Source organism: Bipolaris oryzae (assembly GCF_000523455.1).
Source record: "Bipolaris oryzae ATCC 44560 unplaced genomic scaffold scaffold_217, whole genome shotgun sequence".
NCBI classification, from domain to species: Eukaryota; Fungi; Ascomycota; class Dothideomycetes; order Pleosporales; family Pleosporaceae; genus Bipolaris; species Bipolaris oryzae.
Window position 1 is genome coordinate 1 of NW_006911493.1, and position 25,308 is coordinate 25,308.

The following is a 25,308-nucleotide window of genomic DNA, read 5'->3' on the forward strand; positions in this document are numbered from 1 at the left end:
GCTTGGTATTAATAGACGAGATAGCAAGCTGAATATCTGCTTCTTTTGAATGTGATTGAGTAATTTGGTGTCGAGCCATTGTATGTGAAGAGATGAGAGGTGCGCAAAGTTGGTGGGGTGCGTCACTCGCTTGTACGCGTCACTCGCTTGTAAACTACGTTATCTCTACTTGAAAATTCGATACACATGGTTGGACATGATTCTCAGTGTTGGGGAATAGTAAATCTCGGTCACCGAGCTTCTTCCGTTGTCGGAAGCCGACGATAGAAGTAACTAACGTTGCAACCAAACTAATGTCACAAGCAAGTCCAAGCTTCGATCGTGGCATTGCAGCTAGTTTATCATCCCATACACCAACAACGCCACGTCGAGGCTTTTGCTGCCGGACCATTGGACACAATGGCACTGCTGGGCCACGCTGTATGGAACACAATTCTCCGACATAGCGCGTGGAATTCTGTCGTCATTGCGCCAAGACGCAGTTCGGTCGGCTGCTCAGATCAACTATGACACTGATATCGGCATGTTTGAGTACTTTCGCAGCCAAGGATGGGTTCCACAGCTGCACACCACACTCGGAGCTGGTGCGGCAGCCCAAGCACCGGGTATTCTAGCCGGTTATTCGTAGAGCGAGGTTGAGAAAGAGATGATTATCGATATTGGAGGTGGAGGTGGCGGCTTCATTGCCATGCTCTTGCGTGCGCACAAGTCTCTCAAGGGCGGGATTTTCGATCTCCCGCACGTCATCGAGTATGCGAAGTCATTATTCCATTCGGCCGATGGCCAATTCGCCGATATAGCTGCGCACGTGCCGGTGGAGAACCTTATTGGCGGGGATTTCTCTGAGGTATCCCACCTTCCAAAGTGTATACGATGGAGTGGACGCTACATTATTGGCGCGATGAGGATGCAAGACGCATTGTACGCAACATCGAAAAGGCTATTGTTCTAGGCGAGAACAGCAGACTGATCATCTTGGAGGAGATGCTGGACACGACAAGGAGTACGAGGTTGTCCCGCTATGATGACATGAATATGATGGTGACAGCGGAAAGTGTGGAGCGGACAAGGGACGAGTGGATTGCATCAGCGGACAGTGCTGGGTGGACTATCACCAAGATCTACCCATTCAGGAACTCGTGGCATTGTGCATTTGACCTTATCCCTAAAGCTTGGTCGAACAAATCATAGAGAGGATCGATTATTTTTGGATGAGAAAGCAAATAAAATTTCTCTGAAGATGTTGCGAAACGTGTGCAGTAAGCTGGAAATGTTCTCAGGGCATGTGAGTGTCAGTGAAGTTTGGCACTCTGACCATGCCCACGTGAATGATATCAGTTTCCAGAACGTAGAATTCGGGCACTTTGAGTAACTTTGAATTTGTGTGCTTGGCTAGCCGCTTCGCCATGCTGATATCAAAAGGACAATCAAGGCTTACGAAGACTCTTTCTTGCGCTGTAATTGTCTGATGCTCATATGGCCTAGGAACTTCAAGACTAGATATGTCAGCCAAATGAACAGGCTAACCAATGCGAGAAATAATTCCATGTATTCAACCGAGCTCTTTTATTCCAATGAACAAAGCAATACTAGACGTCCTTAACAGGACTGTCGGTCCCCGAAGATGTGTCGCGCCCTGGAACGGTGGTGGAGGCAGGTGTCCGATAGCGAGCGAAGGCGTTATCCCACTGGTCCATTTGATCCATCATGTACAGGATGCTGCACAAGTAGAGTAGAAGGTATGAACCAATTACTATTTAGTGGTTTATATTGGCTTGTACGGGCTATCCGAAGTGGCTGGATATACAGTGTTTTTGTCTCCGAAATAGGTTCAGGAGTCCGAGTAAAGAATAAATAGCACGCTTTTGCGGCACCGAAACTTGAAAAGACTCCTTCCTCCAATCAGTGCATCGGAAGGATTTGGACAAGATACTAAACCGGGCTTTCATATCTTTGGGTGTTGCCTTTTAGGTTAGAGGGAGAGAGTCTCGACCTGAAGGATTCCTTGGCATTGTAGTAGAAGATTTCTTGAATCCTACAGAAAAGTCACTGCGCTACCCCTGCATAAGCCAATCACACCTCTTTCGTGCACTCATCCCACACTAATGCGGCTTTCCAATCACGATGGAACATTCAGGGGTCCCTGTCGAAGTAACAAATGCCGAACTTGCCAGTTTTTTATGCCAAAACGTCCCTCCTACATAATACTTTTCGATAGCTATTCTTCCACTCTTCTGCTAGAACCCTTTTTGTGGGCCTTCGTCGTTCTCTGATTTAGAGTTGTATGCCATTGAATACTCTTTAAGGTACTCAAAAGCTGTTCCATTATGCTTAAAGCCGTTGCATAAATAGTTATCAGGAATATAACCGAGGAAATATACAAAGAGCTTATCTTCTTTTAGTAGTAAAATACTCGCGAATATAGACTAGCATATTGCGAGATCACTGCATAATAGCCATGATCCACCGCGGCATGTTTCGCTGTATGTGACCACCCGCAGTAGTGTGGTGTTGTATCACGTGATTAGACTGCAGATATATATTGTAAACTCCTTCCAGACGCAGATAGCTACCTTCTTTAATCAGTTCTTTGGAATCGATTGTGGGTCGCTCCCTGTTCTGTTGAGCTCGATCACGTATAGTGCCACACTAGCTGCACCCAATCGTCATCATCTTAGCTTTTTACGTGCCCATTGGCTGTACTCTTTCGCTGCGTCATTTATTCACAATGTTTGATTAAACATCAGTAGAACGCACCTTCATTCTCTCATCGATTGCAAAGGCCTTAGGTGTACCGACGGAAAGCATCGATACATCAAAATGCTTCATTGGGCTCGGAGGACATTCACTGTCGGCAGTCGAGGTACAACATGCATGCAAGCTCATGGTTTCCAAACCTCCGACAGTATTCACACTACTCACGTCACCTTCTATCGAAGCGTTGCTGCCAAATGATGGCTCATGCCAAGGCGACGCGCCTGCCAAGCCCGACCTTATTTCGAGTGCAACAGTGGACGTGACCGAATACTCACAACCGTCAACAATACGGTCGTCCATATCATCTTTGTCACAATCACCATCTTGTTCACTTTCTGGTTGTCCTAGTGTTAGAGATGACGAGAATGCAGAGGATGCTTTGCTATCAGAGCAATTAGGGACCAAACCACCGCCAGTCTCGAATGAAGAGTCGACCCCGACAACTAGTCTGCAAGCAGCTTTTATTCAGAGCAGGCAAAGTACGATACACTATTTTGAGACATGGAGCCTCGAAGACCTGCCCTTCATAACGTACGCCTGGAAGAGAGTATTGGCTGTGGAGCCAATGTTCTCTACTGGGTTTGAAGAGGTGGGCTACGGGAAATATGTCATGTACAAACGCAAGTTTGAGTGCCCATGGACCGAAGTAGTAACATTTGATCGCAAAACGTACGAAGAAGAACTGGCGCGAAGAGAGGGACAGATAGAGCCGACTTTTGTATTCAAGACTGTCGTGTACAAAGAAGTCGAGAGCAAGAGCAGCAGCGGCAGACGTCGAGAGAGTGAAGCTACCATTGTACTTTCCATTCACCACGCTCTATTGGACGGGTTTGCTATGGAACGTCTAGCGGTCAAGGTGCGGAGAGTAGCAGCGGGAGAAGTGGGAATTAGTGCAGGAAAATCCTTCTTGACGGCGTCCAAAGAGCTTGAAGCATTGGGTAAGGAACAAAGCGAAGCGGCGACTCGGTATTGGCAAAATCGTGTACAACAGCATCCAGGGGCAGCTACAGAGACTGGTTTGCAGAGACCAAGGGGACAAGTAGAAGCAGCAAAAGCAGCAACGAAATGGGCAATCAACCAAAAACAGAAGCGCAACGAAATCAACGTCAATTTTGAGCACTTAGGCGAGCCGCTGCGGGAAAGGTCCAAGGAGTTAGGCGTCACTGTGGCGGCCTTCTTCCATGCAGCATGGGCGGTTGTGCAAGCCACATATGCAGGTGCAAGTCAGGTCAAATTTGGAACCATTATGAGCGGGCGAAACCTGCCCATCGACGGTATCGACACCGTCATTGGCCCTATTCTCAACTCACTGGCGTTCTATGCAAACGTTGACGATGATATCATGACGGACGAGTTTGTACAGAATGTCTTCGACGGATTGGTGGAGCTCTCCTGCTATCAATGGAGTGCACCCGAGCATGGCTTGGATCGCGACTTCGAGGCAGCCCTGTCTGTCACACGGGGCATAGACAGGGCGAGTGCTGGCGAGGAAGTGCAGCCACTCCGACCCGTGCAGTACGACTTTGAGAGTAGCATTCCGCTCAGCCTAGCGCTCGATGAGGCGACAATGAGTCTGCGTGTTGTCTACCATGCAGATCGATACGCTGCAACGGCAGTTGAGGACATGGCCACGTGCTTTGCTACAGCACTGGGGCGGCTTGCATACTCTACACGAATGCACGAATGCAAGTCGGCGTTGGTGACAGTGCCCATGCAGATGCGGCTGCAAGTCTTGGGAAACTGCATATCAGGCGCGACGACACGGGCTGCGCATATGCACAAGGATCTTGTATCAATGCTGGACGTGGCCGCGCGCACCCACGCTGAGGCTGTGGCGGTCGAAGTCAGTAACCGACGCATCACATACGCTGAGCTACACCGGCTCGCGGCTCGCACCGCCACGGCCCTGAGCGAGGCTGGGGTCAAGGCTGGTGAGGTTGTGTGTGTGCATGCGGATGGGAGTTTGGAATGGATCGTGGGCTTGCTTGGTGCATTGCAAGCCGACGCGGTGTTCTGCAGCTTGGATGCTACTCTCCCCCACGAGCTTCGTCGTGATATGTTCCAGACGGCTGGCGGCCGTGTCTTTGTTGTTGGTTATGAGCGTCAGAGACAGTTGATGCCAGACGGGTGTGCCCACTTGGTTTGCCAGGAATCGCTTCCTGCTGTCGTTCCAGCCGGTCGCCACCATGCGGCCGACGGCGACGGAGAGGACGAACACACATGCAAAATCAACCGAAAGCGTACTCTCCGGCCGCTAGCTCCCGCGTACCTTTGCTTCACCTCTGGTTCCACCGGCCGTCCCAAAGGCGTCATCTGCACTCACCAGGCCCTGGTTGCCTTCCAGGCCAATGTCGAGGTACGCCTTCACGCAAACCCGGGCGTACGAATCGCCCAATTCATGTCGCCCGCCTTTGATGGAAGCATCCATGAGATATTCTCCGCCCTCTGCTATGGCGCCACGCTCGTCCTACGCGACCCAGCCATGTCGGCTGATCCCTTTGATGTCCTGCGCCGAGCCAATAGTGCCATCATGACACCCTCAGTCGCCTGTTGTCTATCGCCTGCGGATTTTGCCAACCTCGATACCGTGTACTTGGTCGGAGAGCAAGTCTCCCATCCTGTCGTGAACAATTGGGCAACCTGCGGCCGCAAGCTCTACAACATGTACGGTCCCACCGAGGGTACGGGCGGCGCAACTATAACTCGGCTCTACCCCACCCAGCCCGTCACCATTGGCCACCCTAATCCAACGTCGCGCCTTTACATCCTAGGACGCAACGGTTGCTTACTCCCACCAGGTGCTGTTGGCGAAATCCACATCGCGGGAGTGCAGATTGCTCTGGGCTATGCCAACATGCCTGATCACACAGCCACCCGCTTTGTACCAGACTCTATCTGTCCCGGCCTTGGCGAAACCATGTATCGCACTGGCGACTACGGCTACTGGGATCACAATGGCCATGTCGTCTGCCTTGGTCGGAGAGACCGCCAGCTCAAGCTGCGTGGCTTCCGGCTCGATCTGGACGATCTCGAGACTCGCATTCTCAAGGCGCTGCCACATGTCAAAGCTGTCGCGCTCACAAGGTCTCAAAAAGGAGATAGCCTTGTTGCTATGGTTCGGCCGGCTACCTTGTCCCCAGATGCAGTCAGGAACGCCATACTGCAAATCCTGCCCAAGCCAGCTGTGCCCTCTATTATTGCTTGTGTCGATGTTTTCCCTCTGACCCGTGCCGGCAAAGTCGATGCGCAGGCAATTGCAGCCAGTCTTGCTGCTCATTGAAATCATAGACCCCACCCTCTACAAAATGCACTTGTGATATTTACCCGGGTTGAAGGTAGTTGATCCAAGTGGATGTAGTTACCATTAGTCAAGCAATTTTTGATTCTTAGTCTTGATATCTACCTTTGCATCATTCGTGTTCTCAATTGTCCTTATATGTTACACATCCAGCTTTTACTTCTTGATCTAACGCATGTAAACTTCCCCTACTCTATTGATGCCGCTCGAAACGAATTCAGTTTTGACGAAACTCTCCTTTCCAATTCAACCGCCATGCGCGCACATACAGCCCGGCACGACGACGCCAGCGTTTCAACCGCCTGGCACAATCTCCCCATAGCCTGCTGCATCTCCTTCAGGCGTCCCATCATCAGTGTTCTCAACAGAACCTGGCGACCCACCCCTCGCACCGCAAAGCTCCCAAAACGCAGCCGCACCTCATCCTTCACCAGATTGCTAATCAATGGCAATCTATCCTGCTCATACGCCGACGAAGTGCTACCCCCGCCGCCGGTGTTGCTGCTGTTGCTGTTATTGTTGCAATATCCATCCGTCCACAGCGTGTCCATGCCCAACGACACACTCAGCTCGTCCATAGCTTGGCACATCACCAGCGTCGACGACATACGTCGGCTGCACAGCCCGCACGACAGCACTATGAAACAGTAATCCAGCAGCACCCGTGAGCGCTGCACCGCGCTGGACAGGAAGCTGCCCTCACCAGGTCCACTATTTCCCGCTGCTACGAGCGTTTTGTCGATCACTACTTCGCTGAGATGTTGCAGCAGCATTGGTGCGCATTGGCAAGATGCCAGTGCCATACTGGGCGCTGCTGGGGCTACAGCAGTCATGGTCATAGTTGTGGTAACTACTAGGATTGCTAATAGCAGCAGCGGTATTTATATTGTTAGCTTCATACATTCCCAGTGCAAAAGGCGAGTCGAGGGGGAGGTTCGGCATGCCGTCGGTGAGGGGGCTGAGGAGGCTGCCAAAATCAATGGCTTGGTGGTTGTTCAGCTGGGTATCCAGGTCAGTGTCAGAAAGGAAGAAAGTTGAGAATTGTGTCACATCTACATGGTTGAAAAAGTCGGCGGTTTGGTTTGATGACAGGTCGGGCGTAAAGTGCGTGTCGTGGCAGTGGTTGTGGGTCAGGTCTCGGCTGCCGTCTTCGGCGCTGGGATTAAAATTGTTACTGATGCCACTACCTATACAGGTTGTGCTTGTTAGAATACTGCTACTGCTTCCATTACTAATGCAACTATTGCCGTTACTATAGCCGTTGTTGCTGATATCGTTGTCTTGGGAAAGCCATTCATCACCAAGGTCTTTGGATGGGATTACCTTTTGATGCCCCCTGAATATCTTGATGATGTCCGCAAAGCAGACGAAGACAATCTAAGTTTTGCGCATTGTTTCAGCGGGGCCTTCAATATTCATGTTTCCGCTGGAGATGTGTACGGATCGAAGATCATGCCCGGTGCTGTCAAATAACATCTCAACCCCCCAACTGCGTATGTTGACATCGACACCATCGCGTGCTTCCTTTGTCTAATCAGAATGTAGCTTCACTAGTCGAAACCATGGGGGAAAAATCCGAGTACATTCTCGAAGCAGAACTAGGTATCGGGAGCGAATGGAAAGTGATCCAAGTTTTCCCTACGTTCACAGAGATGGCGCATCGCATTACATCTCGTGTCTTGCTAGGCAAAGAACTTGCTCGCGGCAAAGACTTTATTCAAGAGTCATAGCTATTCAACCGATCTCTCTTTATTAGCGCCGTTATGGTTAACGGCATCGCGCTGGGACCATTCAGAAACCTGATGGCATGGCTGGCAGCCACGCAGCATCGAGTGCACCTCTCGCGCTGTACGAAGCACCTGATCCCCCAAATCGAAAAGGTATGTAGCCGTCCCAATGGTTGCAACAATGCAATTAAATGGGTGCTTGATCTCGCAAAAGATGATAAAACAGAGTCCAGCCCAGACCGGATGGCAAAACAGTTGATGCACCTGCGTCGCACACACCCACTCGTCAGCACGCGCACTGTGCGAACACCTACGCAATGTGGCCGACGAATATGAACATTCCTGTAACAAGTGTCCCATGTTCTACAGAAAGATATATTAATAGTGATTCAACAACTTGTCGCAATTTTGAATAACTTTTCATAAGGAAAGTATTAGCTATAGACTTTATAATTAATATTAGTGATATTATTCCTCTTATAAATATTGTGGCACGATACGTGATCGAGCTCAAAAGATCAGAGGGGCGACCCGCAATCGAGTAGATAGAATAATCTGATGATTGATCGCTGCAAGGGATTGATTAAAGAAGGTGCCTATCTACGTACGAAAGGAAATCGCAATATATATCTGCGATCTAATCACGTGATAATACAGCACAATAAGTAGGCGACATTGACGATTGAGATATTCCACGACCTCAGGACTTCGATTGTTCGGACTTCACTGTCCATTATTAGCAGCTATAGGCTTTCAACTGGGAGAGTTCCTCTTTCAATCTCCTCTTACCTACTCTTTCGCTTTGAGCGCAAAAGCTGATCGACAGACTATTTTCCGAATAATCTAGCTAGCCCTCATATCACTATTGATCGTGCGCACCGTTGAAAGTCCCGCTCTGCTTCTTCCTCTCTTTCTTTGGCGCCCGCCCACTTCACACGATAACTTGGTAACTCCGATATTGTTGCCAAACATCACTGTGCGCATTTGGCGGATGATCGATTGGTGTTATGTTTTCCATTCAGCGTCTACACAACTCGCTACCCTCCCTCCTCACAATGCGCCCACGTTAGTATCTATATCCCTCGTTAGTGTCAAATCTTCTATACGTGTTACTGCGGGCAATTGTGCGCTACACTGCGCATCTGAATGCGGGCGACGCGGGAACATACCACAGTCTTATCTTTCGAGGCAGCTCAGTGTTTAGCTTTTTTGATATCCTGTTTGTTAACGGGATATGGGTCTGGATGCTGAAGATGGGTAGGGTTAGACTAGAAATCTTTCGAGGATCCTAGAGGTCAAAGCGGATCTGAGAGACTACGAAGACCTGCGGCTATCGAGATAATGAGCTTCGCAAAATTACGCTGCTAGGCATCCTGTATGCAAAGGGTTTATCAAGTCTTTTTCCCAGTCTTTCATACTTCTAGGACTGTACCCTCGAATAGTGTACGTATGAGAGATTTAGTGAGTAGGTCAATAGATGGGTATAATGCACCAAGTGTGGGTGGAGGAAGGTTTATTGGTTTCTAAGAGTTGGGTAGGGGTAGGGACGGGTGGCTTGGAATATAGGTTGGGGTAGAGCTCTACCAATTTACCAGCCTACACTAGACATCTTCATGCACGACGAATCTCCCACTGCACATTCGTGATGCTGACCTCCTCGCCAGCTTTCTCGTCGTAATCATACCATTCACCATCCGGTAGCTCAATGCCAGAAAACTTGGTGCCGGATTCGATACCCGTGGCAAGGAATTCGCCTTCAGCCTTGAATTCGGTGAACTCCAACCCTCTGCAGTCGAACTCGAGTATGTTGACCATCTTGGGCGGATCACTTTGTGGATACGATGCGGGCGCAGCTTTGACGTTGGCCGAGTGCTCCCTCTGTTGAAAGGATCAGCAGTGCGGGATAACAGAATAAGCATGTGAGTAGAGCAACCTTGCAGTTCTTGCATTTCCATACGAAGTTTGCCTCGCCTTTACTGCCGCTTTGCTCGTTCATCTCAAACCGGTTGACTGTTACGAAATTGGGGTGGATTTCGCGACATGACGTGCATTGGACTTTGAAGGTATAGAAGAAAGGTGCTTCTTCGGTGTCGTTGGGGCGGAGGTCTGTTACCCTGGGGTGGGTTCAGTACGTAGAGTGGTTTGTCAAATGATGAGCGGGGTGGAAAGTTTACCCATTGAGTTCTGCTTTCAATGCTAGTGCGAGCACCATGTTGAGTATGATGGCGACGTTCTAGACGTGTGATGTTGCAACCTGTGACGATAACTTCGCGATTCCTCGACGACGCGCCTGCCCCGCCCCCACTACGACTTAGTTCCTAGGCTAATCCGTTATAGGCATAGAGCCGCTACCGTGCATTTCACCATCTTATAATCTTTCCTGAGCGAATATCCCTGACGGACAATCGCCAACTCCTGGAATTCGTACCCCTGTAAGAGAACAACGCAATCAACCATTGGTTCTGGAGGCGATTCACGCTACTGGTACTTCTTATCCGCCCTGTGTTGGTTGACAGTTGTCACTTTGATCACTGGACTTCTACTGCCTCATTGTTCCTTTTCGACAAGACCGTCTATAAGCAGTCTGCTTTGAACGTGCTTACATTCCCCATCACTCTGGTCTCTGGCAGTATTCACATTTCCATCAACAGCCTCCGCAATACTGCACTTTGTACAGCAGCGACACCTCCCCAAAAACCCTGACCGCCTTTTGATAACTCCACGCCCTCACCATGGTCAAATTCTATCCCTCCCTCACGCAGGAACATATCGACTTTATCACGAAACAGCCTCTCTTCTTTGTCGCCAGCGCCCCGTGGGCTGGTGAGCACGTCAACATATCACCCAAAGGACACCCATCAAAATCATTTGCCGTTCTAGGACCCAACACAGTAGCCTACCTCGACGCTACAGGCAGTGGCTGCGAAACTATTTCACATGTGTACGAAAATGGCCGTGTGACGGTCATGTTTGCCTCGTTTGGTCCTAAGCCACAGATCATGCGGCTGTTCTGCAAGGGCAAAGTGGTGGAGAAGTGGGATCAGTACTTTAGCCAAATCCGAGCAAAGATGTCGACAGAAAACGGAGATGATGTTGATATCGCTGGTGTAAGAGCGATTATTGTGCTCAAGATTCAAAAAGTGCAGACGAGCTGTGGTTTCGGAGTGCCGCAAATCGCCAATGCAAAGACTGCTGGCACGGATGCTGTCGGCGACGCTGTTACTTTTGCCGATCATGAGCCTGACAAGGATGATGGGAATGGCTTCAAGCCCCGAGACACGATGGAAGGCTGGGCTCGTAAGATGATAGAGAAACAAGAACTGGGAGACTACCAGAAGCAGTTCAACCATCGATCTCTGGACGGACTTCCTGGGCTGATGAGCGTTCGACGTTCATACGATGAAAACCTTGCTGTCGAAGACACAAAGGCGTGGCTCAGGAAAGTCAGCAGGCAGGGGGATGCCGTGGCTTTGGGTGTTGGCCTGGGTATCTTGCTTATGATTTTCCTAAGCCTGATTGGCATCTTGAGTGTCAAGCCCATATTTCTCCAGAAAATACTAAACTTCCAGCAAAGGCAAATGGGTCTACCGGAGGATCACTCTTGGAAGAGCGAGCTTTGAAGTGGTTGCTGTAGAGCTATTGTGTAAGAATACCGCTTTATTTAGTGTTCAACGTCACTTTATCCAAAATCTTTGTTTCAATGCCAGCTACTTGAGTGGAAGTATTTCTGGACAACACGATGAAGCCTGTACACGAATGTAAGTACATACATACACACTCAAATATATGCATGACCTCATCGGCGCTAGCACCTGACCGCCTGGCAGTATTCTTCAAGCCTCGGTCGAGGCGGGACCAACGTTGGTGGCGGTACTCCAACACGCACGCGGCAGCATCTTATGCAAAACCCACCATGGAGGAATACAAAGCCAAGTACGCCATCCATGAGGCGTGTCGAGAAGGCCAAGGTCTGCGCAACAACCATCCACCCAGGCGAGCCATGGTTTTCTAACCAGTGCCAGCATCCCGCGTCGACTCTCTGCTCGCCGCCAACCCCAAGCTTGCATCCCTCCGCGACCCAGACGACCGCCTCCCCATTCACTGGGCCGTCTCGTACAACCACTTTGCCATTGTGCAGTCCCTTGTGCAGACAAAGTCATTCGATCCCGACGTCACCGATGGTTCCGGCTGGACTCCCTTGATGATGGCGTGCTCACGGAAAGACGCCGAACAAATCGTAGACCTGCTGCTCTCCAAGGATGCCGACGTCAATGCGAAGAATAACAATGGTCAGACTGCTCTGCACTTTTGCGCCTCCAAAGCCAACCTTGACATCGCCCGTACATTGCTGGCACAAAAGCCCCCAGCGTCGGCGCGAATCAAGGACAAACGTGGGCAGCTACCGCTACATCGCGCTGCAGCAGTGGGGAGTGTACCTATGATGAAGGCACTGGTAGACGCCAAAAGCCCCCTCAATGCCACCGACGTCGACGGCATGACGCCGCTGCATCATGCCATGAGCGAGGGACACGGAGATGCAGCACTACTACTCTTGACTCTGGGCGCCGAGTTCGACAAGCAGGACAATGACGGCCATGTCCCTCTAGATCTGGCGCCAGATGCAAAGACGAGGAGTTTTATTTTGCAAGCAGCGGAGAGGGAGGGCGTCGATCTGGTCTAGTAAGACTGGCATGGCCCACGTGGATATAGTAGCATCTCGTTTGCGGAATTTACAAGATACCCGGGTAAAAGCGTTGTAGAGTGCTGGGAGAGTTTGGCCGAAGCCCCACTAGTACCCTCCTCCTTCATTTCCTACGTACTATTACCCCTTCCCCCACCTGTTCTGTACATCGGCCCTAATATTACGCCATAATCTTTCACTAGCCTGCATCTGATGCTACTTGGATTTCTCTAGCGCGTTGAGCACAGGTACAGGCGGACTGTAGATCAAAGCCATGGCCAAGTGTGCAACAACCGACTATACAAGATGAACATCATCATTGTGGATCTGCGCCGAGTCACTTTGTGTCCTTGTGACCGGTTGCCTGCTATGGCGAAAGGCAACCCGCCATCATGGTACCCGTCCTTCATCCATCACGGTCTTCACTAGCGCCGTATATAACCATTGTAACGGTCCGTGTAGCAATCGAACTGTTTGCCCTATTCGCTATCTCAATACTGTACAAAAAGCCGTTGATAACCCATACCGCTCTTGCCCTTGACAAATTCAGTGCAGTCGCGCCGCTTAGTCGCCATCATCTCCCTAGCCTGACTTCCAAGCTCAGTTCCTTTCTTCTCTTGATATATACAGCCATAACACTACTATTCAGGTTCTGAACCTATTCCATAACCATGCCATTCTTTCCAGATTTACCAGTATACCGAAACTTCCTCGTCTCCCCCCGGATACCCCCAGAAATTGTCTTACAAACGATCCAACACATTCCCTTCAGCAACGGCGCCCTGATATCTGCTCTTCGCAATGCACACCCACGGCTCCGCGCACTATTCAGCACATACGAACAATCACTCACACGCCAATTTATGCAGACTGAGCTTCGCCACGCCGAACGCGACTTTCCATGCGAGCAAGGCGCCTTCAGTCTCACCTGGCTAGCCTCATGCGTCCGAACCTACGACATCATAGACGACATAATGGACGCTCTCTGCTCCCCCCACAACTTCACCGCTATCACACCTCACAATGTGTTTCTGGGCTACACTGGTTTCTTACTTTTACACCGGATATCGTTGCTCGGTTAGTTTTGCCCCCTTTTTCTTTCACGCAACCGTTCTACGACAAACATGAATTAACGCGGAAACTAACTTTTTTTCTTTTGAAGAGAAGACTGGGGGTGACGCACAACGCTACATCGAGTCCCTACAAAAAGACGCATTAACTGCTATATACCTCTCCCTCCACCACTCCACCCTCGCAGCGCGCTACCACGGCTCAGGCTGGATCAACCAGCGCACATACGGGGTTTCCATGTCATCTGAGCACCTCTCTCTACGCAACGAGCTGGAATTCTGTTTTGCGGAAGCGGCGCTGAGCGAGGGCCCGGAATTTGTGTCAGATACGTTGCTGCTGCATCGTGAGCGGTCGGATTGCGAAGTGGTGTTGCTGAATTTTTATCATGAGTATGGGGTGCGTGGTTGGGAGGGGCCGTGTGAGGGGGCAAAGGGGGGGTTTGAGCCGCCGAGGACGCAGGGGCCGAGGAGGGAGGGGGATAGGAAGAGCTTGTGGGTGACGGTGCTGAAGTGTTTGGCGGGATGGATGCGGTGTGAAGTGGGGAGTGTGAGGGAGAGGGTGGAGCGAGAGCTTGAGAGTACGGAGCATCGTTTGGCGAATCTGACTCTGGGCGGGAAGGAGTGGTTGTTGCGGGGCAGGGATTTGGGATGAGCAGGTGAGATGTTAGCAAAGGGTAAAGGGTGGATCATGGGTTTCGGGGAAACATTAATGTTTTTTTCTTGTTTATCAAAGTGTCTATATTGCATGGATTCTTTGCTAGTCGTGAACACGGTAGCTAGCTAAGAAACATCTGCATAAACATCCGTTCTCCGCGTCATGGGCACATCTTTACGCAGATTCTCAACGTAATCAAGATCGAGCTCTGCAACGGCAATGTCGCCTTCATCATCCCACTTCCCCTCTTCACCCTCGTCTCCTCCGAGTTCAGCAACGATTTTGCCCCAAGGATCCACAATCATGCTGTGTCCGTAACTTCGCCTCTTGCCCTGGTCGTCGTGCACTCCAACCTGGGCAGCAGCGATGACGTAGCTCTGCGTCTCAATGGCACGGGCACGCAGCAGTATTTCCCAATGACCAGCCTTACCCGTTGGAGTAGTAAAAGCAGCAGGATATAGGAGTACCTGGGCGCCTCGCCTCCTGAGAGCAAGCGCGGGCTCTGGAAACCGAAGGTCAAAACATATTTGCATGCCTATCCTTCCCACGGGGCTTTCAAAGGGCTGGCCAAGCTCCTGGCCGCGCTCGACGCCATCCGACTCCTTCATCTGGGGCCCATCCTTGACGTCCATGTCGAACAAATGTAGTTTCTGGTAGCGATGGGCGATTTCTCCCTGGGGCGTGATCCAGATGAGTGTGTTTTTCACTTTTTGCGCGTCAGACGAGACGGGCTCGTGGATGCCGACGGAGATGGCGAGATTGTATTGTTTGGCACAATCTTGCAGGCCGAGGACGAATTCAGAGGTGGTGACTGGTTTGCAGAGCTGGAGGCCGCCGGATGTGGTGATGTAGTCGGCTGCCTAAGAGAAAAAGAGAAAAAAAAGTGTTGGCCATCGTGAAGAGGGTGAGATGGAGGGAATTGGAGCGGAGAGCTTACTTCTGGGAGGAAGAGGGCTTTTGCGCCGGCTTGGTGGGCTTTGCGGCAGAGAGATTGGGCTTGGGTCAGATTGGAGGCCATGGAGGCCGTGGAGCGCATTTGGCCGACTGCCTAGGGAATTATTAGGGCGTGGAATTGTCATGGTAGGCGGCAATAATGGGGCAACTTACTGCGCGTGTCATTTTGAGAGATATGGACATGGACTTGAGGAGGAGTTGGTGGGTGAAAGAGCAGCGAGCGGGACTTGTAGCAACGACATGGGCAAAAGCAATAGGACAGGGCCGCCCTGACGTGGTCAGAGACGGCAGAGGCGATGCATAAGTTCCGATAGAAGAACTAGGCCAATTGGAGCAAGCATCGTGGAAATAGTGACAATCTTGGGGGTTGGGTTGGGTCAAAAAGCACAAGTAGAGCGGGAGAGTATGGAGGTAGGTAGGCGATGCCAAGCCGAGGGCTGTTAGTGTGTAGTACTAATAGTTGGATACGTAGTTTTATGTAGTACCAGAGATTGACGGAAGACTTGGCCGAGACTATACAGCTACATAAATACGTACACACTCATACAGTACATGTCCATACGCAATCCACACAGCCCATGTCATCACTCGCAGACCAAGACGGAGGGCGGCATTACGGCGTGGGATGGGTGGAGGAGGGCGGGAGGCGGAAGGCGGGCCAATCGGCGTTTGATTGGTGCCCGGCGCTGCACTACAGTATGATGACGACCCCGTCAGCAAAGGCCACAGACACGAATCACGACGGCGCCCGTTAGCCGGCCATATGTGTGTACATGTTTACTCGAATATAGTCGAACCCATACTGCATACGCATATATACACACACACGAGCAATTGCAGCCGACGCAGCATCCAGCATTCGCGCCATCCCTGCGTGCAGCACCAGACGGCTCATGTCTTAGCTGCGCATTCCCCGTATCACCATCACTGCCACCACCATCATCCGACCAGCCTGGCCTCTTTGCGCACTTGAGCAATGCACCCCCACGGGCAAAGAACGAGTGCACGGTGAAGGCTACCAACGCTTTCCATACGTCACGACACGCGCTGCCATTCCACGGGTAGACCAACAAAAAAAGTAAAAAACGAGCAACATGAGCGGCAAGGGCTGGTGGAACAACGCCCTCTCTGGCCTCGAGTCGCGGCTCGACACTATCCTGGCAGAAGATGGCTCTACAGGCCCAAAGCCGGCGGCGACAGACGGCGCAACCAAGACCGACGGCACAGACAAAGCGGCGGGGGTGGACAAGAAGCTGGCGGTGGAAACTGGTGGGTAGCCCCAGAGGCCCAAGGTAGCAGCAAGCTCCGTGGATGCTAATGGCTCAGAAGCCTCGCGGAACCCGTCACGAAGCAGACCAAACTCCCGACTACAGGACCGTCTCGCCAAAGCCGTTAACAAAGGAAGTGAACGCTCCGACTCACGCCCCTCATCCGATCTTGGCTCCCGGCCAGAGAGCCCTGCGTTGCGCACTTCAGTCCCAGCTGCCGACACATCGCGCACAAGCATAGACTCAAAGGCTTCGGAGCCCATCACCCCTGCTCTACTGCCAGAGCAGCATGGCGGCTCCAAGGCGGACGACACAACGGTCCCCGAGCCACCACAGCCCGCTGGAGAAGCAGCTGCGTCCATCACGCCTGGCCCAGACACGCCGTCGCCGCCAGTTGCGCCCGTGATAGTAGACCAGCCAACCTCCACACCCGTTCCCACCATGTCCATGCCATCCATACCCGCCATTGTTGCCCCGCAGACGTCCTCGCCCCGCCAGTCCTTGGACAGCATCTCTTCCCGGCCTTCAATCGACGCAATCCCCCCAGCGCCACCTACCGAGCCCAGAGATGCCGACCAAATCCAAGCAGAGTTATCTCTCTTGCAAAACACTTACGAAGAGACTGTGCGTGATAACCGCGAAGAAATCAACACACATCTCGAACGTATCGATGCACTGCAGTCAAAACTGACCTATCTTTCAGAGCAACTTGCTGCATCTGCAAAGTCCGCTTCGTCGGACAAAGACGCGACGCCCACGGACAAGAAGTTGGCAGAGAAAGATGCCCAGATTGCCGCCCTCATGGAAGAGGGCCAGAAGCTGTCCAAGACGGAAATGAAGCACATGACTACCATCAAGAAAATGCGCGCCAAGTCTCAAGAGCAGGAAAAGGAGATTACCATGCTGAAGCAGCGATTGACAAAGGCCGAGAAGGGCATCACAGAGCAGTCAGAAAGAGCACGTCGTGCCGAAGCCGCTGAAAAGTCTTCGCAGGAAAAGTTGAAGATTGTGAGCAAGATTGAAAAGGACATTGAGACCATCAGAGCAGAGCGTGAAGAAGCGGGAATGACAATATCTGAACTGCGCAAGCAACTCAATGACGCCCTGTCGCGTGCTGAGGATGCTGAGAAGAGAGTTCAATCCGGCGCACTCGAAGCAGAAAAGAGGGCGACTAGATCGTTGCAGGAGGATATCGAAAATCTGCGCATAGAGAAGAAGCTGGCAGAAGATCGTGCCAAGAAGGAACTTCAAGCTGCTAGGGACGAAGCCAAAAGCCAACAGGAAAAGGCACAGATCGCTGAGCTGGAGCTGCGTGGTGAGATTGCGGTAAGTCAAGTCTACGGCAGCACGCAGACGGATACTAACGCACCATCCAGAATCTTGAATCCAAGCTGGAACTTCTTCGCAGCAGGACTGAAGAGGTTACTTCGTCTGCCACTGGTGATTCGCAGGCAAAGCTCCTCCGACAGATTGAAACCCTGCAAACACAGTACTCGCTTGCTTCCGAGAACTGGCAAGGCATTGAGACAACCTTGACCTCTCGTGTTGCCGCGCTCGAAAAAGACCGTGATGAGACGGCGAAGCGCGAGTCCGAGGTTAGACGAAAAGCAAGAGAAGCCAACTCAAAAGCACGCCGACTGGAAGACGAACTTGAAACTCTCAACGAGCGCGCTCGTACACTTGAACAGGACTTGAACGAACAACGCACTGCGACTCAAAAGCTACAAGCCAAGCTTGCCCAAGCAGAAACTGCTACCCAAGATGCGCGCGCTGACTTGGATAAAGAGAGGAAGATTTGGGAGGCCGAGTTGCAACAAAGAATTGAAGAGGAAAAGAGCAAATGGAAGGTAGAATCACAAACGCCATCTCTGGCTGGTGACAGTCTCTATCTGCGAACAGAATCGCCTTCGGTAGCGCAACGAAGACACTCGCCAGACCCGTTAGGTATCCACACCCGAAGACCCAATCCACGGACCACGTCGAACGGCGTGGATACCGCCCTTTCACCCATAGAGCGCATGTTCGATGATTTCTCACGCCGTCCATCCAGCTCGCGACAGGCCAAGTCCACCTCAAAAGTGCGCACGCCTGAAATCGGAACTCCCCAAAGACAAGACTCGATACCCTACAGCATGGCCAGTCTCAACGGTCTAACCGCACCACCTCTCGAAACCCCTTCAATCCACACCCTCGACCCAGAAAACATGGACACCTTTGATACTGCATCCTCGCCCCACCGCACCATCGCCGACATGGTCAGCGTCTCCACCATGGGCGCCGGCCCCTCCGTCCAACTCGTCGAGCGCATGAGCGCCGCCGTACGCCGTCTAGAATCTGAAAAAGCAACGCACAAGGAAGAAGTCGTGCGTCTGACTGCCCAGCGTGACGAGGCGCGCAACGAAGTCGTCAAGCTCATGCGTGAAGTCGACGAAGCCAAGAAACAAGGCGATAAAGTGACGGACCTGGAACGGAGGCTGTCTGAGATGGAGAATAGAGAAGGTACGGCATTGGAGATGCTGGGCGAGAAGACGGAGAGGGTGGAGGAGCTCGAGGGCGATGTGCGTGAGTTGAAGAGGATGTATCGGGAGTTGGTTGATACGATGAAGTAGATGTTCTGGATGAATATATGAATGAAGTAAAGGATAGTTTTAATCCTATCTTGGATCTTTTTCGGTGTGAACGATACGTATTTTACTGTTGGACAGAGAGTTAAGACACTTCACTAAAGCCGTGCGTGTTAGACTGCACGCATAATCCTCTTGTTCTCATGAACATGGGTTAATTTTAAGAGCTATCGTAGAATGATTTATCATCTCAAGAATATTTAACTCTTAAGATATAATTGACGACTAAACTCTTAGACGAATCAATTACCTACGTATAGTATTGAATTAGATAACAGGTTCAAAAGAGACGATATATATCAATAAACATATTTATCGCAACATTCCCACTTTACGCGTTATTCAACATAGTCTAGTAACGAAGAAAATCCAAGGTAGACATAAGGGGGCTTAGTCTACACCACTAATACTACAGCAACAGCAACATATACTACACGTACCTCACAAGAACCCTAAAACCTATTCAACGCAAAGAGGGCGCCATGTTGCCTCCAGACCAGTTAATGTCGTACGTACTCAAATTGATTAATTAATCTACTTCTAACCTACCACCACTATTCTTCATCAACAAACTGAGCTTCGGGCTGTAAACCACTCGAAATAAGAATAAAGACTATTTATCTCAGCTAGGAAAAAAGTTACATCGGAATCATGGTCGTGTGAGGTCTGGGAGAATGCTTTCGATCCCAAAAAAGAAAAGCTAAGGATAAAGTTGGACTTGGCGAAATGTAAGAGGGGGGTTATGATGGGCAAGATTGGAATGGTGTTTTCTTGTACGATATTCATGTGAGTATGGACAACGATGAGTCTAGATAAAACGATGAAATGGTTGAAGGTTCTGGATAAAGGGGGTGTGTGGAAATAGGCATGTTGTGCTAGATAAAAGAGAAAAAAAAATTAATTCTCTGGCTTGAAAAGAAAAGAAAGTTGTCAAGTAAAAGGAAACGAAGTGGAGATCGGTATTGTTATTCATGGATGCACTGAATGAAAAAAGTTATCATACATACCACAGCTTCTCATCCATTGGACGTGGGCAAAAAGTTCATATTTTCATATTCCTAAATAATATTTACCCCGTTCATAAGCATAAAAGCTGACTGCGACCATGGGCACAACTTTGACATAACCAATTGTAAGGCCTACAAAAAAGCCCTTGTATCCTCTTTCGAGGTAAATTCTGCGCGTCACTTCAGGCATGCTCAGTCTATGGCCGTCACCGACGACGCCGCCGACTTGCATGCGCCGCCGGATTACTTCAAGGGGGTACGAGACTGTCTGGGAGACGAAGCCAGCAATGCCGCCGGTGGTGAGCTCAGCCCAGTAGCGGAGCTGGGCGGGCTTATGCGTCGAAGTACTTGTTTCTTCGCGCGAGGTATTGGGCAAGGTGGTGTAAGGGGCGAGCAAGGGTACGCGCATCAAATCAGACATGAGGTCATGGGCGAGAAACGAGGCGCCGGCATAGGGTATCATGCCGAGTAGAGTGGGGGTGAAGCCGCGGAAGAAGTTTGGGAGGCCGGAGCGAGGTGTGACGGTATCAACGAGGTGCGTGGCAGTTGCGGTGATTGGGTTTTCTGGGCGGTGGACGCGCGGGGCCTGCTCCGAGTAGATTTTGCGGACAATGGTGGCCAGACTACTGCGTGCGTTTTCGTTGGTCTCAAAGGCGAGGCGCACGCGGATGACTTCGAGCGGGTATGTCAAAAAGACGCTCATCATGCCGGCTAAGCTACCTGAGACAAAGCGGCGGATGGGCGTCTCCTGCGCCTTGTTCTTAATGACACGGGCGCGTATCTGCTCGTAGGCGAGAAACTTGACGCCTGCGTAAGGGAAGATGCGCAGAAGGGTGGCTGAATGGCCCTTGAACAGACCTCGCACTCCAGCGGTGGCGTAGATGTCACGCATGGCCTCAGGGAAACCAGCCCAGGAGCCTGTGTATTTAGCAAACTGGGGGTTGCGCGTCTGGAATAGGATCTTGACGCGGTCGAGGGGGCCTACGACCGTCTTGGCCTGTCGTGTGCACATTAGCAGATGCCATAGAGGGTCGAACGTATAGGGCCTGAAGAACATACCGCACATCCGGCGAAGCCACCTGCCAGTCCGCTCTTGATAACATATTCGGTGCTCTTCTTATCCGTCTTCTTCTTTTCCTTGCTGTTCATATTCGTCTGCTCGTCCCTCGAGGGTGGCGGAGCGGCTTCATGGCTGGAGATGATGGAGGTTGCGCGGGAGGGTTGCGCGGCAGTCATTGTCATGATATTCGGCGTATTTCCGTCATGGCGGAGGAGGTGCGTGGACATTCCAAACGGGCGTGAATGGTCTACCGCGACATGAGGGGGTGTTTGTGGTCAAGGATAGGCAGGGTGTGATTAGTATAGAAAAGCGGGCGTGATTGTGTGGTGTGCATGGTTTGGCCACGGCAATGACGTTGCCGAGGCTGCTCTGTCTTCTCCGGCCGCCCAGACACTCGACGCTCCGCATCCGAACCGACGCTACCCATCGGATATGTTTTCCACACAACCACCACCACGCGCCTCTCCCTCCGCGCAGTTGGCCTCTCACGTGCCGAACCCCATCATCTTCCAGAATGTCGACGCCGACATTACTCTGGTCGATATACCTGCATCTATCGTGGCAGCTCAAGGCGACCGCTCTGACGTCCTCTTGTCGACTGCGCCTCTAGAAGAGCCTATCCAGCTCAAACAAGACTACCAGCCCAAGACACAGAAATCACAGGCGAAAGCGGCCAAAGTCCATGATAGCGACAGCACGCAGCAGAATGAACATGATTTGCAGTCCCTCTATCTTGACGATTCTGGATATAACCTTCTTGTTGAGCATGCACTCGCCCAAATTCGTGCACACGTCTCGGGGCCATGGTGCATGCGCCGTCAACTCATGACCCAGAGGTTTCCATGTGCACAAGACGAGGCCATGGATCTGGACGGCCCCACTGAAAAGAATCTGGAGTCGCGCATACGAGAGTGGGCCTCATGGAGTCAAGCCGAGCAAGACGACATGGCTTTCAATCTGCAGCAGATGATGGCTTCGCTCGGTGCAGCAGATGAGCCCGCAGATTCGGCTGCAGTCACAGACAAATGCATCTTGTCGTACCGTCCTGCACCCGAGATTGCAAGTAATACACAGGCCGCTGATACCGCCACCCAAGAGACACAAACACTATCATGGACATGTACCTTTCACAATCCCAACCACCACTCACTCGAAGCCACAATCACTGACAAAACGGTGCAATCTGCTTCCTCGGCCCAAGACTACCATTTCACCATCCCGCCGCGGGCCACGCTCTTTCTGAGCGACTCGACTGCCTCGGATGCCTTCCGTTCATCGTTTCGTCGACTCACAGACGAGTATTCCCTCGCACGGCATTTCGACCTTGTACTACTCGACCCGCCATGGCCTAATCGGTCGGCCAAGCGCAAAGGCGCCTACGAGCAGGTGGGAGGTATGCCGTACCTCAAGCGCATGCTACTCAACATGCATCTCGACATGTATCTGGAGCACAACGCACTGGTGGGCGTTTGGGTCACTAACAAGCCCTCCTTGAAGAAGCATGTGCTCGGTCCTGGCGGACTATTCGAGGCGTGGAACGTAGGACTCATAGAAGAATGGATCTGGATTAAGACGACGACAAAAGGCGAGCCCATGTTTGACATTGACAGCCCCATGCGCAAGCCCTACGAGATCTTGCTGCTGGGGCGTGCAGCACCGAACTCGTGGACACGCATGGCGCATGCGCCGGTGGTCAAACGCAGAGTCGTTGCCGCCGTGCCAGACGTACACTCACGCAAGCCTTGTCTTAAGGCCTTGCTCGAACCCTATCTAGTGGATCCGGCAGACTACACTGCGCTCGAAGTGTTTTCTCGCTACCTAGTCAGCGGTTGGACATCTTGGGGAAACGAAGTGCTCAAGTATAACTGGGACGGCTACTGGGTCAAGGCCGGAAGTGCAGCAGAGAGCTGAAAGAAGGCTTCAGAACTGTAGAGTTGGCAAACCAGTCAGTCCCCATTCTAGGGAGGGGATTTTTTTTCCTTTTTGGACATGTCAGTGTAGGAGTAGTACGTGTAATCTGAAAACACACACACATACGTATACATGCACACATGCTTGCCCTGTGTCGTCATTCTTCCTCTCTTTTTTCTCTCTCTCTCTCTCTCGATCTTCAACAAGGGCCCCCCTTACCCCACAACCCCAACCAGCAAAACTCCATTATGACGAAACCACATCCAGGAATGGAAACTTCGTGAGCGTTGCCACCCAGCCGGGGTTGTTGTTGTGGCAAAGCACAAACACCCTGTTCTCCCCTCCCCGCAGTGGATAATACCTACCGCAACCGTTTTGACCATCACCCAGCCGCTAGATGTCATGCATCATCTTGACCCCCCTCCCCCGTCCCCATCTGTAGAGCCACATTCAAAAAAATTATACGTCATAGTGGGGATGGCGGGAGAGGGACTCAAGACTGTTATCTCGGCGCCATGTGCTTAGTTTTTTTCTTGCGGAGTAACAAAGAATAGGGCCGAAACGAAACGGAACGAAACAGTAGATACGAAAAGACGAGAAAGGCAAAAAAAAAGAGGAGGGCCGGATAATGCATGGAAATCCCCCCCCACCCCCACCCTACTTTAAAAGACGGATAAGCAAAATTGCTTGCGGAAAAGAAAGAAAGTGCGATGGGAAGGCCGAAGTTCGGGGTGTTTCTGTTCTATTCTTTTCCGCTCCGAATGGAATGGATCCGGGGAGGGGAAGGGGAGAAGGAAGGGGGAATTGCTTGATACTCTACTCTTTTTTACCCTTACTCCTATAACGGGTATGATACCGATAGTAAGTAAACTACATAGTAATATATATTCGGAGTATAATAAAATGTAGATAAAAGAAGATGGATGAAAGTTGTGTGTAACGTGACGTCAGCCGCCCCATCCCTTCTTCTTCCTCTTTATCTCTTTTTTCCTTTTCTCTTTCTCTTTCTCTCCGTTCCTTGAATCATAACAGCATCCCTTGTACTTAAAGAGCTTAGTTGCGCGGGACTTAGGTGTGACACGAAAGAGAGAGAGAGAAAGGCGCATGGTGAGAAAGGAAAAAAGGAAACAGGGGGGGGGGGGAATGACTAGAAGGAGAGAGAAAAGCGACAGGGGATTATACATGATAGGAAATACGGAGATGGGTGCGAGTACGTATTCAGCTGTGGATGACGTCACCTCGTAGCTATTACAGTAAGCCGGGTGTATGTGTGTGTGTGTGTGTGTGCGGCGGGTACCCCAGTACCCCGGTTTTCCACACTCTCTCGCTCTCGCTCTCTCTCTTCTGTATACAGCTAACCGTTTACTTTTTTTCTCTCTTTCTTTCCCCCGGGCTTGCCAAGGAAAAGTGAGAAGGAGGTACCCGATCTTTCCCCGCTCGCCAAGAGATTCGACTGCCGCGGTATCGGACTTTGTCGGTATGTATGCGTTACTTTTTTGTCCTGGGGGCGGGGGCGAGTGTTGGTAGCGAGAAAGAGAGGAGATCGGTTTACTTAGCGAGAAGCGTGGCGCAGCGGTTCCTTGCGAAACGATGGTGGACGACGAGATGCAAAGAACACACACACACACACAATGTATGTTGTGGAGCAAAGAGGATGAACAATACTAGTCTAGTCTAGGACCGTGCTGAACCCTCGTATTACTGCATAATCGGGTATTACCCAGGAGTAAAAAAAGAAAAACAAAACAAAAGAAGGGAAATGCTGTGGTTGTCTTACCCGAGCGGAGCAGCACGTAAGATGACAGATAACCCAGTAAACATGGGCATCTTCAGAATCCCCTTGTTATTATTATTTTTATCATTTTCCTTTTCGTGGAACTTGCCTTTTCCAGCGCAACAGGGCCAGCGTTGGCAGCGTTGGACAACACAATAAAGAATAAGGCAAACAAAGGTTTGCTGATATGTAAGTATGACTCCTCGTCCCCCCCCTGTTGAACACACCACGATAGTAGCTGCTCATTGTTGCCCACGCGCCTTACACCTGGGATGCTTACTCCCCCTAGCAAATGACACATCATCCCCCTCAACAGTTGAGGTTACCAGGATTGGGAGAATCTTAATCCTGAATCTAATATGTGATTATGTGTGTGTGTTTCATTGTTTATGCGCCACAAGCGGGAATGCCGCAGACCGCAGACCGCAGACCGCATCATGCTGCTGCTGCTGTTGCCGCCCCGACTAATGCATTACAAAAGCTGCATGCTGCATGCCTTGCGTTGACCTTGCGTTTCGAGAT

General features: G+C 51.1%; 10 protein-coding genes across 10 annotated transcripts; 7 read left to right on the forward strand and 3 right to left on the reverse strand.

The window, feature by feature from the left end:
• Positions 1-646: 646 nt before the first annotated feature.
• Positions 647-1,025, forward strand: COCMIDRAFT_30268 (uncharacterized protein; the record flags this gene model as incomplete). The annotated part of the gene is made up of 2 exons (XM_007694433.1): positions 647-921; positions 953-1,025. 2 exons carry the CDS (start codon positions 647-649, stop codon positions 1,023-1,025), a joined length of 348 nt encoding a protein of 115 aa, XP_007692623.1.
• Positions 1,026-2,743: 1,718 nt separating this feature from the next.
• Positions 2,744-6,037, forward strand: COCMIDRAFT_107726 (uncharacterized protein; the record flags this gene model as incomplete). Its single annotated transcript, XM_007694434.1, has 2 exons — positions 2,744-3,051; positions 3,106-6,037. Coding segments are annotated over 2 exons (3,240 nt in total), but the record flags the coding sequence as incomplete, so codon positions are not given.
• A 997-nt stretch (positions 6,038-7,034) lies between these two features.
• COCMIDRAFT_107718 (uncharacterized protein) lies at positions 7,035-7,313 on the forward strand (the record flags this gene model as incomplete). The annotated part of the gene is made up of 1 exon (XM_007694435.1): positions 7,035-7,313. The coding sequence occupies one exon, from the start codon at positions 7,035-7,037 to the stop codon at positions 7,311-7,313; it is 279 nt and encodes a 92-aa protein (XP_007692625.1).
• Positions 7,314-9,393: 2,080 nt separating this feature from the next.
• On the reverse strand, positions 9,394-9,994 carry COCMIDRAFT_107725 (uncharacterized protein; the record flags this gene model as incomplete). Its single annotated transcript, XM_007694436.1, has 3 exons — positions 9,394-9,660; positions 9,716-9,896; positions 9,957-9,994. 3 exons carry the CDS (start codon positions 9,992-9,994, stop codon positions 9,394-9,396), a joined length of 486 nt encoding a protein of 161 aa, XP_007692626.1.
• A 520-nt stretch (positions 9,995-10,514) lies between these two features.
• On the forward strand, positions 10,515-11,402 carry COCMIDRAFT_9338 (uncharacterized protein; the record flags this gene model as incomplete). Its single annotated transcript, XM_007694437.1, has 1 exon — positions 10,515-11,402. The coding sequence occupies one exon, from the start codon at positions 10,515-10,517 to the stop codon at positions 11,400-11,402; it is 888 nt and encodes a 295-aa protein (XP_007692627.1).
• Positions 11,403-13,155: 1,753 nt separating this feature from the next.
• COCMIDRAFT_71526 (uncharacterized protein) lies at positions 13,156-14,179 on the forward strand (the record flags this gene model as incomplete). The annotated part of the gene is made up of 2 exons (XM_007694438.1): positions 13,156-13,540; positions 13,626-14,179. Coding segments are annotated over 2 exons (939 nt in total), but the record flags the coding sequence as incomplete, so codon positions are not given.
• A 134-nt stretch (positions 14,180-14,313) lies between these two features.
• On the reverse strand, positions 14,314-15,307 carry COCMIDRAFT_30273 (uncharacterized protein; the record flags this gene model as incomplete). The annotated part of the gene is made up of 3 exons (XM_007694439.1): positions 14,314-15,048; positions 15,126-15,236; positions 15,296-15,307. The coding sequence occupies 3 exons, from the start codon at positions 15,305-15,307 to the stop codon at positions 14,314-14,316; spliced, it is 858 nt and encodes a 285-aa protein (XP_007692629.1).
• Positions 15,308-16,236: 929 nt separating this feature from the next.
• COCMIDRAFT_107720 (uncharacterized protein) lies at positions 16,237-16,419 on the forward strand (the record flags this gene model as incomplete). The annotated part of the gene is made up of 1 exon (XM_007694440.1): positions 16,237-16,419. The coding sequence occupies one exon, from the start codon at positions 16,237-16,239 to the stop codon at positions 16,417-16,419; it is 183 nt and encodes a 60-aa protein (XP_007692630.1).
• A 3,665-nt stretch (positions 16,420-20,084) lies between these two features.
• Positions 20,085-21,190, reverse strand: COCMIDRAFT_107708 (uncharacterized protein; the record flags this gene model as incomplete). Its single annotated transcript, XM_007694441.1, has 2 exons — positions 20,085-21,038; positions 21,101-21,190. The coding sequence occupies 2 exons, from the start codon at positions 21,188-21,190 to the stop codon at positions 20,085-20,087; spliced, it is 1,044 nt and encodes a 347-aa protein (XP_007692631.1).
• Positions 21,191-21,533: 343 nt separating this feature from the next.
• COCMIDRAFT_9344 (uncharacterized protein) lies at positions 21,534-23,012 on the forward strand (the record flags this gene model as incomplete). The annotated part of the gene is made up of 1 exon (XM_007694442.1): positions 21,534-23,012. The coding sequence occupies one exon, from the start codon at positions 21,534-21,536 to the stop codon at positions 23,010-23,012; it is 1,479 nt and encodes a 492-aa protein (XP_007692632.1).
• Between the last annotated feature and the right edge of the window lie 2,296 nt (positions 23,013-25,308).